At 46.7% G+C, this 18,078-nt stretch overlaps 1 protein-coding gene across 4 annotated transcripts in view; it reads left to right on the forward strand.

Moving 5' to 3' along the window:
• Positions 1-18,078, forward strand: part of frmpd3 (FERM and PDZ domain containing 3) — a 329,892-nt gene that overhangs the window by 300,244 nt on the left and 11,570 nt on the right. For all 4 annotated transcript variants that reach the window (XM_064955254.1, XM_064955252.1, XM_064955253.1 and 1 more), the window contains 4 exons: positions 2,045-2,152; positions 7,475-7,606; positions 8,003-8,122; positions 17,017-17,153. In XM_064955254.1, the coding sequence (XP_064811326.1) occupies positions 2,045-2,152; positions 7,475-7,606; positions 8,003-8,122; positions 17,017-17,153 (497 nt within the window). The remainder of the gene's footprint in view (positions 1-2,044; positions 2,153-7,474; positions 7,607-8,002; positions 8,123-17,016; positions 17,154-18,078) is intronic.

Below are 18,078 nucleotides of genomic sequence, written 5' to 3' on the forward strand. Positions count from 1 at the left end.
AACTGTGAGGGGGGTATTCTATAGTAGTGAGCGGCAATACTGTAGCTATGAGGGGTTATACTGTAACTGTGAGGGGTTATACTGTAACTGTTAGGGGGGTATTCTATAGCTGTGAGGGGCTATACTGTAGCTGTGAGGGGGGTATTCTATAGCTATGAGGGGTTATACTGTAGCTATGAGGGGCTATACTGTAGCTGTGAGGGGTTATACTGTAGCTATGAGGGGCAATACTGTAGCTATGAGGGGCTATACTGTAACTGTGAGGGGTTATAATGTAGCTATGAGGGGTTATACTGTAACTGTGAGGGGGGTATTCTATAGCTGTGAGGGGCTATACTGTAGCTGTGGGGGGCTATACTGTAACTGTGAGGGGTTATACTGTAGCTGGGAGGGGGGTATTCTATAGTAGTGAGCGGCAATACTGTAGCTATGAGGGGTTATACTGTAACTGTGAGGGGTTATACTGTAACTGTTAGGGGGGTATTCTATAGCTGTGAGGAGCTATACTGTAGCTGTGAGGGGCTATACTGTAACTGTGAGGGGGGTATTCTATAGCAGTGAGCGGCAATACTGTAGCTATGAGGGGTTATACTGTAACTGTGAGGGGTTATACTGTAACTGTTAGGGGGGTATTCTATAGCTGTGAGGAGCTATACTGTAGCTGTGAGGGGCTATACTGTAACTGTGAGGGGCTATACTATAGCTGTGAGGGGCTATACTGTAGCTGGGAGGGGCTATATTGTAGCTGTGATGGGCTATACTAATACTGTGAGGGGTTATACTGTAACTGTTAGGGGGGTATTCTATAGCTGTGAGGGGCTATACTGTAGCTATGAGGGGCTATACTGTAGCTGGGAGGGGCTATACTGTAACTGTGAGGGGCTATACTGTAACTGTGAGGGGCTATACTGTAACTGTGATGGGCTATACTGTAACTGTGAGGGGCTATACTGTAACTGTGAGGGGCTATACTGTAACTGTGAGGGGCTATACTGTAACTGTGAGGGGCTATACTGTAACTGTGAGGGGCTATACTATAGCTGTGAGGGGCTATACTGTAACTGTGAGGGGCTATACTGTAACTGTGAGGGGCTATACTGTAACTGTGAGGGGCTATACTGTAACTGTGAGGGGCTATACTGTACATCTTCCCCATCCTCCTCTCTCTATGTTCTCTAAGTGGTTTTCAGACCAGCAGTGGATGATGTGGGTGTGTGACTGGGGCTTTGAGTCACCAACTCTCTCCACTTACCTGATTCACCCTCCTAGTCACAGTACCTCCGGAGAGAGTGAATACCTGTCACGCCCATCTCCCTGCCTGGACTGGATTCAACTCCAGCAGAGGAAACTTTTCTGATGAGTGGCTGATAAAAGCAGAGTAACCTTGAGTCATCAGGCCTCCTGCAGTTCCCTGGCCTACGTAACCACTGCACTTTATAGTCTATAGCTACCAAGTACTCGCAACACCGGCACATACATATTAAATGGATGTATTGAGGAAATGTAATAAGCTTCTCTTTGATCACAGCACAATATATCCAGGCAGGGTTCCTCAAGCAGAGATTCAGGCTGCCCCGGTTCAAATAAGGTATTGCTCCCCCATTGCACTCTGGAATCTCCAGTCTGGTTCCTTCTTAACTGCTTTTAGATGGAAGGTACTTCTATCTGCACATTCCACAGTTACGGACTTCCAACACCATTCAATTATAGCCCTGATCCTCTACTCTGGGGTTTATTAGATGTACTGTACCATGTTGATGTGCGATTTTGACCTTTTAAGTTTTTTTCTCAGATACATCATATTGCCTCTCTCTTACTGCTATAAGAGGCACTCGGGTTTTACAGTTTCTCTCTTTCTCTCCCTCCCTCTCTCTCTTTCACTCCATCTCTCTCTCTTTCTCTCTCCCTCTCTTTCTCTCACTCCCTCTCTTTCTTTCACTCTCTCTCTCTTTCTTTCTCTCCCTCTCTTTCTCTCTCTGCCTCTCTTCATCTCTCCCTTTCTGCCCACCCTCTCTGTCTCTCTTTCTCTGTCTCTCTCTCACAGACAATGCTAAAGGACGACTCTTTGCTACTCATACCAAATGTGCTGAAGGTGTTCCTGGAGAATGGTCAGATCAAGTCCTTTACGTTTGACAGCCGCACCACTGTCAGGGTACGTATACAGTGTATGATCCAATTTGTAAGCATTACCAACAGAGTGAATGTGAAAATGGATTCAAAATGGTCGTCCTCTGCTGGTGATTTGCAGGATGTGCAATGACACAAGTAATAGGAGGGGTTTGATTGGTTACATTGCCTACTATGCCAATGTTTCTGTATAAAATATTCTCTGCTACTCTAAAAGTACCAGAGATCCCAGTCTGTAACTTTGATACGCCCGAAGAGTATATTATGTTCAACAATAGATTGTAAAATACTACTCATATTACAGAGTAAGCAGTAAAGCTTCATATATCACCAAATGTTGCTTAGCGTCTTAAAGAAGGCTTGGGTAATCCTAAAATGTCACAAATGTTCCAACTTCAATTATTTATTTCTCTATTATGCTGTCAAATATTTGTCCAAAAATCTGGGTATTTAAAAAATATATTTTTATGCCCATTTAATCCCACCATAGTGTCCGATTTCAAATAGGCTTTACAGCGAAAGCACCACAAACGATTATGTTAGATCACCACCAACTCACAGAAAAATTCAGCCATTTTTCCAGCCAAAGAGAGGAGTCACAAAAAGCACAAATAGAGATAAAATGAATCACTAACCTTTGATGATCTTCATCAGATGACACTCATATGACTTCATGTTACACAATATGTTTTGTTTGATGAAGTTCATATTTATATAAAAAAATCTCAGTATTCATTGGCGCGTTACGTTCACTAGTTCCAAAAACATCCGGTGATATTGCAGAGAACCACATCATTTTACAGAAATACTCATTATAAATGTCGATAAATACAATTGTTGGACATGGAAATATAGATATTCCTCTTCTTAATGCAACCGCTGTGTCAGATTTTAAAAAGTCTTTACGGAAAAAGCAAACCATGCAATAATCTGAGACTGCACTCAGAAAAAAAAAATTATCCGCCATGTTGGAGACAACAGAAATCAGAAATCCCATTATAAAATATCCCTTACCTTTGACGATCTTCATCAGAATGCACTCCCAGGAATCCTAGTTCCACAATAAATGCTTGATTTGTTCGATAATGTCCATTATTTATGTCCAAGTAGCTACTTTTGTTAGCTCGTTTAGTACACAAATCCAAACACTCGTGCAGGTCCAGCCGAACGTCGGACGAAAACTTCAAAAGGTTATATTACAGGTTGAAGAAACTTGTCAAACTAAGTATAGAATCAATCTTTAGGATATTGTTATCAAGAATCTTCAATAACGTTCCAACCGGAGAATTCCATTGTCTGTAGGAAAGCCATGGAACGCAGGTCGCTATCGTGTGAAATGTGCATGACCAGGACCTGGCACTCTGCCAGCCCACTGACTCAAACAGCTCCCATCCGGCTCCACAACACAGTAGAAGTCTCATTCAAGTTTCTAAAGACTATTGACATCTAGTGGAAGCCCTAGGAAGTGCAACTTGATCCATATCCCACTGTGTTTTCAATAGGGGCTGGGTTAAAAATCGACCAACCTCAGATTTCCCACTTCCTGTTTGGATTTCTTCTCAGGTTTTTGCCTGCCATAAGAGTTATGTTATACTCACAGACATCATTCAGTGTTTTCTATCCAATACTAATGATAATATGCACATATTAGCAACTGGGACTGAGGAGCAGGCCGTTTAATCTAGGCACCTCTGGGCACCTTTCATCCAAGCTACTCAATACTGCCCCTGCAGTCATAAGATGTTTTAAACTGCACATGAAATGCAAACATATTGACTACCCACTGAATCAACGTTGTTTCCACATCATAAAAAAATGCTGGTGAATCAACATGGAAAACTGATTGGATATTCAAAATGTCATCAACTTAAGGGAATCCAACTTTTAACCTAAATCCAATGACAGGGGGAATTATTTGATTAGTTGATTTCACATTAGTTGATAACTAAACCAAATGTAAATCAAAACTAGACGTTGAACTGGCATCTGTGCCCAGTGGGTGTAACCATCACTTCCCCCAAAAAATGCAAATATCTAATGACATCAATGATGGTAAGACTCCCTCCACAGTATATGAAGAACAGGCCTCGTTCTGAGAAGCACACTTCCTTCAATTCACAGTATTTTATCATGTCTGTGGCTACGTCTCAAATGGCACCATATTCCCTATGTAGTGCACTACTTTTGACCCAAGGGCTAGTCAAAAGTAGTGCACTAAAAAGGGAATAGGGTGCCATTTGGTACACAAGATGTAATATTGTAATGACATCCAGCAGTCAGGCTCTCACTGTCAGGCTCTCACTGTCAGGCTCTCACTGTCAGGAGACACTGTCAGGCTCTCACTGTCAGGCTCTCACTGTCAGGCTCTCACTGTCTGGCTCTCACTGGCAGGCTCTCACTGTCAGAAGACACTGTCAGGCTCTCACTGTCAGGAGACACTGTCAGGCTCTCACTGTCAGTCTCTCACTGTCAGGCTCTCACTGTTAGGCTCTCACTGCCAGACTCTCACTGTCAGGAGACACTGTCAGGCTCTCACTGTCAGGCTCTCACTGTCAGGAGACACTGTCAGGCTCTCACTGTTAGGCTCTCACTGCCAGACTCTCACTGTCAGGAGACACTGTCAGGCTCTCACTGTCAGGCTCTCACTGTCAGGCTCTCACTGTCAGGCTCTCACTGTCAGGCTCTCACTGTTAGGCTCTCACTGTCAGGCTCTCACTGTTAGGCTCTCACTGCCAGACTCTCACTGTCAGGAGACACTGTCAGGCTCTCACTGTCAGGCTCTCACTCTCAGGAGACACTGCCAGGCTCTCACTCTCAGGAGACACTGTCAGGCTCTCATTGTCAGGCTTTCACTGTCAGGCTCTCACTGTCAGGCTCTCACTGTCAGGCTCTCACTGTCAGACTCTCACTGTCAGGCTTTCACTGTCAGGCTCTCACTGTCAGGCTATCACTGTCAGGAGACACTGTCAGGAGACACTGTCAGGAGACACTGTCAGGCTCTCACTGTCAGGCTCTCACTGTCAGGCTCTCACTGTCAGACTCTCACTGTCAAGCTCTCACTGTCAGGAGACACTGTCAGGAGACACTGTCAGGCTCTCACTGTCAGACTCTCACTGTCAGACTCTCACTGTCAGACTCTCACTGTCAAGCTCTCACTGTCAGGAGACACTGCCAGACTCTCACTGTCAGGCTCTGAGACGACTCTGATATCTCTTACCATTAAGGCACAATATTAGATTTCAGAAATGTATTTTCCAGTTCATTGAGGGAGAGCGTGATGGAGAAATGGATGGAGAGAGAGAGAGAGAGAGAGAGAGAGAGAGAGAGAGAAAGGACAGAGAAAGGGAGGGAGAGATATAAAGGGGAAATGGATATATATATATATATATATAAATATATATATATATATATATATATATATATATATATATATATATATATATATATATATATATATATATATTATTTTTTAAAGGGAGGGAGGGAGACACATAAAGGGAGAAATGGATGGATGGATGGAGGGAGGGAGGGAGGGAGGGAGGGAGGGAGGGAGGGAGGGAGGGAGGGAGGGAGGGAGGGAGGGAGGGAGGGAGGGAGGGAGGGAGGGAGGGAGGGAGGGAGGGAGGGAGGGAGGGAGGGACATAAATGGAAAGAGAAATGGAGAGAGAGAGAACGTGAGGGAGCAAGAAAGAGAGGGGTAAAATAGTTCTACTGTGGCCTAATTAAATGGAATCACATTAAAATGTCAAATGCAAATCAATCAATTGCACTATAGGACTCCACACCAGATCTCTTTAGTGAACAACGTGTACATTTCAATTCAATTGTACAGTTTACGCCGTATAGTGACAATGACTTCCCACCTGACTGAAATCACTATTTATTTCCCCATCCACTTTGTGTTGCATCAGATTGTGGTCATTGTAATCCTTGGTCACTATTTCCCATACAGCTTATCCTTGTTTTGTTTTATCAGACAGTCAGACAGTTTGTTTCTGCACCACTGTGATTCAAGGTGAATGCATCTCCATCTCTGCTGCTAGGACATTCATCCACCATCAACCCTTCCATTTAGGAGACTACAGTACTCAAACTAACTGTTACAATAGGTCACTGGCTGCACACACACACACACACACACGCATACACACACACACACACACACACACACACACACATACACACACACACACACACACACGCATACACACACACACACACACACACACACACACACACACACACACACACACACACACACACACACACATACACACACACACACACACACACACACACACACACACACACACACACACACACACACACACACACACATACACACACACACACACACACACACACACACACACATACACATACACACACACACACACACACACACACACACACACACACACACACACACACACACACACATACACATACACATACACACACACATACACACACATACACGCACACATACACACACATACACGCACACACACACATACACACACACACACACACACACACAGATGCTCTTTGAACGTTGTTCATAGACTAACAACACTCATGACATTGCTCATGAAGCCACAAGGAACAGAGCGAAGAATACACCATGGCTCAGTCCCAAATGGCCCCTTATTACTTAAACTATATAGTCCCAAATGGTCTCCTATTGCCTAAAGTATACAGTACCAAATGACCCCCTATTACCTAAACTATATAGTCCCGAATAGAACCCTATTACTAAAAGTATATAGTCCCAAATGGCCCCCTGTTACCTAAAGTATATAGTCCTAAATAGAACCCTGTTACCTAAATTATATAGTCCTAAATATAACCCTATTACCTAAAGTATATAGTCCTAAATAGAACCTTATTACCTAAAGTATATAGTCCTAAATAGAACCCTATTACCTAAATTATATAGTCCTAAATATAACCCTATTACCTAAAGTATATAGTCCTAAATAGAACCTTATTACCTAAAGTGTATAGTCGTAATTAGAACCCTATTCCCTAAAGTATATAGTCCTAAATAGAACCCTATTCCCTAAAGTATATAGTCCTAAATAGAACCCTATTACCTAAAGTATATTTTCCCAAATGGCACGGTGGTATTTTCCTCTGGCAGATCATCATAGTGCAGATAGAGAATGACCTCTGAAGCCCTCAATGGAGAAAATAACAGGATCATTTGGTGTATTGGTGGCAGAATAATCAACATAGCACAGATTCACATAACACAGGAGGACAGTTAAGTATTTTATAAATACTGCAGGAGATAAATGCCACCCATGAACTGCAAATACATCTCTCTTTCTTTCTCTCTCTCTAGGATGTGATCTCGTCCCTGCAGGACCGCCTGTCCCTGCGTTACATTGAGCACTTTGCCCTGATGCTGGAGTCAGGTGGGCTGGACCAGAACCAGAGACTACACCTGCTGCAGGAGAACCAGCCGCTCTCACATGTAAGGGAGCCAACAGTTACTGTATTCCTCCTGATTACCGTGTTAAAGTCATTCAAAGAGCAGTGTGGGTGTAATATAGCCTGGTTAAACCAGACCGAATTCTGTGCTCAATGGTGAGTCCGGCTCAACTAGGCTAGATTGAATGGTATCACCACATTCAAATTAGAATCACTACCAAGGACAAAGCCCTTCAGACCATTGCAGTTTGACCGGTACTCGTGTTTACACTCGTAAAAATAAAATCCTATAGAATATATATCTTATATTACACTCTCACTGTCCGGAGACACTGTCAGGATCTCACCTTCCAATGACTAGCTGTGTTTGTCAACTATGTTGGGAGGGAAGCTGTTATGATATAGGTGTTATTCATGCCGTCTCCCTCTCTCTCCTCAGGTGGTGCACAGGACGTATTTCCAGGGGATGAAGTGTCTCTTCCGCATCTGTTTCTTCCCCAAGGACCCGGCAGACCTGCTCAGGAGGGACCCTGCAGCCTTCGAGTACCTCTACATACAGGTATGGATACAGCCTGCAGGTACCTCTACATACAGGTATGGATACAGCCTTCAGATACCTCTACATACAGGTATGGATACAGCCTTCAGATACCTCTACATACAGGTATGGATACAGCCTTCAGATACCTCTACATACAGGTATGGATACAGCCTTCAGATACCTCTACATACAGGTATGGATACAGCCTTCAGGTACCTCTACATACAGGTATGGATACAGCCTGCAGGTACCTCTATATACAGGTATGGATACAGCCTTCAGATACCTCTACATACAGGTATGGAAACAGCCTGCAGGTACCTCTACATACAGGTATGGATACAGCCTGCAGGTACCTCTATATACAGGTATGGATACAGCCTGCAGGTACCTCTATATACAGGTATGGATACAGCCTGCAGGTACCTCTACATACAGGTATGGATACAGCCTGCAGGTACCTCTACATACAGGTATGGATACAGCCTGCAGGTACCTCTATATACAGGTATGGATACAGCCTTCGATGACCTCTACATACAGGTATGGATACAGCCTTCGAGGACCTCTACATACAGGTATGGATACAGACTTCGAGGACCTCTATATACAGGTATGGATCCATCCTGCAGGTACCTCTACATACAGGTATGGATACAGCCTGCAGGTACCTCTACATACAGGTATGGATACAGCCTGCAGGTACCTCTACATACAGGTATGGATACAGCCTGCAGGTACCTCTATATACAGGTATGGATACAGCCTGCAGGTACCTCTACATACAGGTATGGATACAGCCTGCAGGTACCTCTACATACAGGTATGGATACAGCCTTCGAGTACCTCTACATACAGGTATGGATACAGCCTGCAGGTACCTCTACATACAGGTATGGATACAGCCTGCAGGTACCTCTACATACAGGTATGGATACAGCCTGCAGGTACCTCTACATACAGGTATGGATACAGCCTGCAGGTACCTCTATATACAGGTATGGATACAGCCTGCAGGTACCTCTACATACAGGTATGGATACAGCCTGCAGGTACCTCTACATACAGGTATGGATACAGCCTGCAGGTACCTCTACATACAGGTATGGATACAGCCTTCGAGTACCTCTACATACAGGTATGGATACAGCCTGCAGGTACCTCTACATACAGGTATGGATACAGCCTGCAGGTACCTCTACATACAGGTATGGATACAGCCTGCAGGTACCTCTACATACAGGTATGGATACAGCCTGCAGGTACCTCTACATACAGGTATGGATACAGCCTGCAGGTAACTCTACATACAGGTATGGATACAGCCTGCAGGTACCTCTACATACAGGTATGGATACAGCCTGCAGGTACCTCTACATACAGGTATGGATACAGCCTGCAGGTACCTCTACATACAGGTATGGATACAGCCTGCAGGTACCTCTACATACAGGTATGGATACAGCCTGCAGGTACCTCTACATACAGGTATGGATACAGCCTTCGAGTACCTCTACATACAGGTATGGATACAGCCTGCAGGTACCTCTACATACAGGTATGGATACAGCCTTCGAGGACCTCTATATACAGGTATGGATACAGCCTGCAGGTACCTCTATATACAGGTATGGATACAGCCTGCAGGTACCTCTACATACAGGTATGGATACAGCCTGCAGGTACCTCTACATACAGGTATGGATACAGCCTGCAGGTACCTCTACATACATGTATGGATACAGCCTGCAGGTACCTCTACATACAGGTATGGATACAGTCTGCAGGTACCTCTACATACAGGTATGGATACAGCCTTCGAGTACCTCTACATACAGGTATGGATACAGCCTGCAGGTACCTCTACATACAGGTATGGATACAGCCTGCAGGTACCTCTACATACAGGTATGGATACAGCCTGCAGGTACCTCTACATACAGGTATGGATACAGCCTGCAGGTACCTCTACATACATGTATGGATACAGCCTGCAGGTACCTCTACATACACGTATGGATACAGTCTGCAGGTACCTCTACATACAGGTATGGATACAGCCTTCGAGTACCTCTACATACAGGTATGGATACAGCCTGCAGGTACCTCTACATACAGGTATGGATACAGCCTGCAGGTACCTCTACATACAGGTATGGATACAGCCTGCAGGTACCTCTACATACAGGTATGGATACAGCCTGCAGGTACCTCTATATACAGGTATGGATACAGCCTGCAGGTACCTCTACATACAGGTATGGATACAGCCTGCAGGTACCTCTACAGGTATGGATACAGCCTGCAGGTACCTCTACATACAGGTATGGATACAGCCTGCAGGTACCTCTACAGGTATGGATACAGCCTTCGAGGACCTCTACATACAGGTATGGATACAGCCTGCAGGTACCTCTACATACAGATATGGATACAGCCTGCAGGTACCTCTACAGGTATGGATACAGCCTTCGAGGACCTCTACATACAGGTATGGATACAGCCTTCGAGGACCTCTACATACAGGTATGGATACAGCCTGCAGGTACCTCTACAGGTATGGATACAGCCTGCAGGTACCTCTACATACAGGTATGGATACAGTCTGCAGGTACCTCTATATACAGGTATGGATACAGCCTTCAGGTACCTCTATATACAGGTATGGATACAGCCTGCAGGTACCTCTACATACAGGTATGGATACAGCCTTCGAGTACCTCTACATACAGGTATGGATACAGCCTGCAGGTACCTCTATATACAGGTATGGATACAGCCTTCAGGTACCTCTACAGGTGGGGATATAGCCTTCAGGTACCTCTACAGGTGGGGATATAGCCTTCAGATACCTCTACAGGTGGGGATATAGCCTTCAGATACCTCTACAGGTGGGGATACAGCCTTCAGATACCTCTACAGGTGGGGATATAGCCTTCAGATACCTCTACAGGTGGGGATATAGCCTTCAGGTACCTCTACAGGTGGGGATATAGCCTTCAGATACCTCTACAGGTGGGGATACAGCCTTCAGATACCTCTACAGGTGGGGATATAGCCTTCAGATACCTCTACAGGTGGGGATACAGCCTTCAGGTACCTCTACAGGTGGGGATACAGCCTTCAGGTACCTCTACAGGTGGGGATATAGCCTTCAGATACCTCTACAGGTGGGGATACAGCCTTCAGGTACCTCTACAGGTGGGGATACAGCCTTCAGATACCTCTACAGGTGGGGATACAGCCTTCAGATACCTCTACAGGTGGGGATATAGCCTTCAGATACCTCTACAGGTGGGGATACAGCCTTCAGGTACCTCTACAGGTGGGGATACAGCCTTCAGGCACCTCTACAGGTGGGGATACAGCCTTCAGCTACCTCTACAGGTGGGGATATAGCCTTCAGGTACCTCTACAGGTGGGGATATAGCCTTCAGGTACCTCTACAGGTGGGGATACAGCCTTCAGATACCTCTACAGGTGGGTATATAGCCTTCAGATACCTCTACAGGTATGGATATAGCCTTCAGGTACCTCTACAGGTGGGGATACAGCCTTCAGATACCTCTACAGGTGGGTATATAGCCTTCAGATACCTCTACAGGTATGGATACAGCCTTCAGGTACCTCTACAGGTGGGGATACAGCCTTCAGGTACCTCTACAGGTGGGGATACAGCCTTCAGGTACCTCTACAGGTGGGGATACAGCCTTCAGATACCTCTACAGGTGGGGATACAGCCTTCAGATACCTCTACAGGTGGGGATACAGCCTTCAGATACCTCTACAGGTGGGGATACAGCCTTCAGATACCTCTACAGGTGGGGATACAGCCTTCAGATACCTCTACAGGTGGGGATATAGCCTTCAGATACCTCTACAGGTGGGGATACAGCCTTCAGATACCTCTACAGGTGGGGATACAGCCTTCAGATACCTCTACAGGTGGGGATACAGCCTTCAGATACCTCTACAGGTGGGGATATAGCCTTCAGATACCTCTACAGGTGGGGATACAGCCTTCAGATACCTCTACAGGTGGGGATACAGCCTTCAGATACCTCTACAGGTGGAGATATAGCCATCAGGCACCTCTACAGGTGGGGATATAGCCTTCAGGTACCTCTACAGGTGGGGATACAGCCTTCAGATACCTCTACAGGTGGGGATATAGCCTTCAGATACCTCTACAGGTGGGGATATAGCCTTCAGGTACCTCTACAGGTGGGGATATAGCCTTCAGGTACCTCTACAGGTGGGGATATAGCCTTCAGATACCTCTACAGGTGGGTATATAGCCTTCAGATACCTCTACAGGTATGGATACAGCCTTCAGGTACCTCTACAGGTGGGGATACAGCCTTCAGGTACCTCTACAGGTGGGGATATAGCCTTCAGATACCTCTACAGGTGGGGATACAGCCTTCAGATACCTCTACAGGTGGGGATATAGCCTTCAAATACCTCTACATGTGGGGATACAGCCTTCAGATACCTCTACAGGTGGGGATACAGCCTTCAGATACCTCTACAGGTGGGGATACAGCCTTCAGATACCTCTACAGGTGGGGATATAGCCTTCAGATACCTCTACAGGTGAGGATACAGCCTTCAGATACCTCTACAGGTGGGGATACAGCCTTCAGATACCTCTACAGGTGGGGATACAGCCTTCAGATACCTCTACAGGTGGAGATATAGCCATCAGATACCTCTACAGGTGGGGATATAGCCTTCAGATACCTCTACAGGTGAGGATATAGCCTTCAGATACCTCTACAGGTGGGGATACAGCCTTCAGATACCTCTACAGGTGGGGATACAGCCTTCAGATACCTCTACAGGTGGAGATATAGCCATCAGATACCTCTACAGGTGGGGATATAGCCTTCAGATACCTCTACAGGTGAGGATATAGCCTTCAGATACCTCTACAGGTGGGGATACAGCCTTCAGGTACCTCTACAGGTGGGGATATAGCCTTCAGGTACCTCTACAGGTGGGGATACAGCCTTCAGATACCTCTACAGGTGGGGATATAGCCTTCAGATACCTCTACAGGTGGGGATATAGCCTTCAGGTACCTCTACAGGTGGGGATATAGCCTTCAGGTACCTCTACAGGTGGGGATATAGCCTTCGGATACCTCTACAGGTGGGGATACAGCCTTCAGATACCTCTACAGGTGGGGATATAGCCTTCAGATACCTCTACAGGTGGGGATATAGCCTTCAGGTACCTCTACAGGTGGGGATATAGCCTTCGGATACCTCTACAGGTGGGGATATAGCCTTCAGATACCTCTACAGGTGGGGATATAGCCTTCAGGTACCTCTACAGGTATGGATACAGCCTTCAGGTACCTCTACAGGTGGGGATACAGCCTTCAGGTACCTCTACAGGTGGGGATATAGCCTTCAGATACCTCTACAGGTGGGGATACAGCCTTCAGATACCTCTACAGGTGGTGATACAGCCTTCAGATACCTCTACAGGTGGGGATATAGCCTTCAGATACCTCTACAGGTGGGGATATAGCCTTCAGGTACCTCTACAGGTGGGGATACAGCCTTCAGATACCTCTACAGGTGGGGATATAGCCTTCAGATACCTCTACAGGTATGGATACAGCCTTCAGGTACCTCTACAGGTGGGGATACAGCCTTCAGGTACCTCTACAGGTGGGGATATAGCCTTCAGATACCTCTACAGGTGGGGATACAGCCTTCAGATACCTCTACAGGTGGGGATATAGCCTTCAGATACCTCTACAGGTGGGGATACAGCCTTCAGATACCTCTACAGGTGGGGATACAGCCTTCAGATACCTCTACAGGTGGGGATATAGCCTTCAGATACCTCTACAGGTGGGGATACAGCCTTCAGGTACCTCTACAGGTGGGGATACAGCCTTCAGATACCTCTACAGGTGGGGATATAGCCTTCAGATACCTCTACAGGTGAGGATACAGCCTTCAGATACCTCTACAGGTGGGGATATAGCCTTCAGATACCTCTACAGGTGGGGATACAGCCTTCAGATACCTCTACAGGTGGGGATACAGCCTTCAGATACCTCTACAGGTGGAGATATAGCCATCAGGTACCTCTACAGGTGGGGATATAGCCTTCAGGTACCTCTACAGGTGGGGATACAGCCTTCAGATACCTCTACAGGTGGGGATACAGCCTTCAGATACCTCTACAGGTGGGGATATAGCCTTCAGATACCTCTACAGGTGGGGATATAGCCTTCAGGTACCTCTACAGGTGGGGATATAGCCTTCAGGTACCTCTACAGGTGGGGATATAGCCTTCGGATACCTCTACAGGTGGGGATATAGCCTTCAGATACCTCTACAGGTGGGGATATAGCCTTCAGGTACCTCTACAGGTGGGGATATAGCCTTCGGATACCTCTACAGGTGGGGATATAGCCTTCAGATACCTCTACAGGTGGGGATATAGCCTTCAGGTACCTCTACAGGTATGGATACAGCCTTCAGGTACCTCTACAGGTGGGGATACAGCCTTCAGGTACCTCTACAGGTGGGGATATAGCCTTCAGATACCTCTACAGGTGGGGATACAGCCTTCAGATACCTCTACAGGTGGTGATACAGCCTTCAGATACCTCTACAGGTGGGGATATAGCCTTCAGATACCTCTACAGGTGGGGATATAGCCTTCAGGTACCTCTACAGGTGGGGATATAGCCTTCAGGTACCTCTACAGGTGGGGATATAGCCTTCAGGTACCTCTACAGGTATGGATACAGCCTTCAGGTACCTCTACAGGTATGGATACAGCCTTCAGGTACCTCTACAGCTATGGATATAGCCTTCAGATACCTCTACAGGTGGGGATACAGCCTTCAGGTACCTCTACAGGTGGGGATATAGCCTTCAGATACCTCTACAGGTGGGGATACAGCCTTCAGGCACCTCTACAGGTGGGGATACAGCCTTCAGATACCTCTACAGGTGGGGATACAGCCTTCAGGCACCTCTACAGGTGGGGATACAGCCTTCAGGCACCTCTACAGGTGGGGATACAGCCTTCAGGTACCTCTACAGGTGGGGATATAGCCTTCAGATACCTCTACAGGTGGGGATACAGCCTTCAGGTACCTCTACAGGTGGGGATACAGTCTTCAGGTACCTCTACAGGTGGGGATATAGCCTTCAGATACCTCTACAGGTGGGGATACAGCCTTCAGATACCTCTACAGGTGGGGATACAGCCTTCAGGTACCTCTACAGGTGGGGATACAGCCTTCAGATACCTCTACAGGTGGGTATATAGCCTTCAGATACCTCTACAGGTGGGGATACAGCCATCAGATACCTCTACAGGTGGGTATATAGCCTTCAGATACCTCTACAGGTGGGGATACAGCCTTCAGATACCTCTACAGGTGGGGATACAGCCTTCAGATACCTCTACAGGTGGGGATACAGCCATCAGGTACCTCTACAGGTGGGGATATAGCCTTCAGGTACCTCTACAGGTGGGGATACAGCCTTCAGATACCTCTACAGGTGGGGATATAGCCTTCAGATACCTCTACAGGTGGGGATACAGCCTTCAGATACCTCTACAGGTGGGGATACAGCCTTCAGATACCTCTACAGGTGGGGATACAGCCTTCAGATACCTCTACAGGTGGGGATATAGCCTTCAGATACCTCTACAGATATGGATACAGCCTTCAGGTACCTCTACAGGTGCGGATATAGCCTTCAGGTACCTCTACAGGTATGGATACAGCCATCAGATACCTCTACAGGTGGGGATATAGCCTTCAGATACCTCTACAGGTGGGGATACAGCCATCAGATACCTCTACAGGTGGGGATATAGCCTTCAGGTACCTCTACAGGTGGGGATACAGCCTTCAGATACCTCTACAGGTGGGGATATAGCCTTCAGATACCTCTACAGGTGGGGATACAGCCATCAGATACCTCTACAGGTGGGGATATAGCCTTCAGGTACCTCTACATGTGGGGATACAGCCTTCAGATACCTCTACCGGTGGGGATACAGCCTTCAGATACCTCTACAGGTGGGGATACAGCCTTCAGATACCTCTACAGGTGGGGATATAGCCTTCAGATACCTCTACAGATATGGATACAGCCTTCAGGTACCTCTACAGGTGCGGATATAGCCTTCAGGTACCTCTACAGGTATGGATACAGCCATCAGATACCTCTACAGGTGGGGATATAGCCTTCAGATACCTCTACAGGTGGGGATACAGCCATCAGATACCTCTACAGGTGGGGATATAGCCTTCAGGTACCTCTACAGGTGGGGATACAGCCTTCAGATACCTCTACAGGTGGGGATATAGCCTTCAGATACCTCTACAGGTGGGGATACAGCCATCAGATACCTCTACAGGTGGGGATATAGCCTTCAGGTACCTCTACATGTGGGGATACAGCCTTCAGGTACCTCTACAGCTATGGATACAGCCTTCAGGTACTTGTAGGTGGGGATACCATGAATACAGACCCCATGGTTCTGTTTGTATCGTCAAGGGGTTATTTCTGCAGCGGAGCCCCTCAGCCCACTGAGCCAACAAAAGGATTAGAACTTCTGGCACAAATGAGTAGTTCCAGAAGTATGTCCTTCTCCATCTCATTCTAGAATGTTGTTATTGTAACTCTACCACGCTAGAGATTCTGCCATACCAAGATGGTATATAGACATACCAAAACCAGTTTCACATCACGTCCAACACAAATAAATGAAGTATCCAGTGCATCTTCAATATCTCTGTGTCTCACCCCTTTGCATGAAATTGCTGGAAGAGGTTCCTGACAAGGACATCCATCTCTGTTATCGCTGAGCCTAAAACTGTATAACCAGAATAACATGACATTACCCCCTCCCCACCACAGAGTCGCAATGACGTCATCAAAGAGCGCTTCGGCATGGACTGGAAGTCTGACGTCACACTGCGGCTGGCGGCGCTTCATATCTACATCACAGTGTCGTCGGCCAGACCTAATCAGAAGATCTCCCTCAAGAATGTGGAGTAAGTGTGTGTGTGTGTGTGTGTGTGTGTGTGTGTGTGTGTGTGTGTGTGTGTGTGTGTGTGTGTGTGTGTGTGTGTGTGTGTGTGTGTGTGTGTGTGTGTGTGTGTGTGTGTGTGTGTCTGTCTGTCTGTCTGTCTGTCTGTCTGTCTGTCTGTCTGTCTGTCTGTCTGTCTGTCTGTCTGTCTGTCTGTCTGTCTGTCTGTCTGTCTGTCTGTCTGTCTGTCTGTCTGTCTGTCTGTCTGTCTGTCTGTCTGTCTGTCTGTCTGTCTGTCTGTCTGTCTGTCTGTCTGTCTGTCTGTCTGTCTGTCTGTCTGTCTGTCTGTCTGTCTGTCTGTCTGTCTGTCTGTCTGTCTGTCTGTCTGTCTGTCTGTCTGTCTGTCTGTCTGTCTGTCTGTCTGTCTGTCTGTCTGTCTGTCTGTCTGTCTGTCTGTCTGTCTGTCTGTCTGTCTGTCTGTCTGTCTGTCTGTCTGTCTGTCTGTCTGTCTGTCTGTCTGTCTGTCTGTCTGTCTGTCTGTCTGTCTGTCTGTCTGTCTGTCTGTCTGTCTGTCTGTCTGTCTGTCTGTCTGTCTGTCTGTCTGTCTGTCTGTCTGTCTGTCTGTCTGTCTGTCTGTCTGTCTGTCTGTCTGTCTGTCTGTCTGTCTGTCTGTCTGTCTGTCTGTCTGTCTGTCTGTCTGTCTGTCTGTCTGTCTGTCTGTCTGTCTGTCTGTCTGTCTGTCTGTCTGTCTGTCTGTGTTTCTGTCTGTGTTTCTGTCTGTGTTTCTGTCTGTGTTTCTGTCTGTGTTTCTGTCTGTCTGTCTGTCTGTCTGTCTGTCTGTCTGTCTGTCTGTCTGTCTGTCTGTCTGTCTGTCTGTCTGTCTGTCTGTCTGTCTGTCTGTCTGTCTGTCTGTCTGTCTGTCTGTCTGTCTGTCTGTCTGTCTGTCTGTC

Source organism: Oncorhynchus masou, chromosome 32, assembly GCF_036934945.1.
Source record: "Oncorhynchus masou masou isolate Uvic2021 chromosome 32, UVic_Omas_1.1, whole genome shotgun sequence".
Lineage (NCBI taxonomy): Eukaryota > Metazoa > Chordata > Actinopteri > Salmoniformes > Salmonidae > Oncorhynchus > Oncorhynchus masou.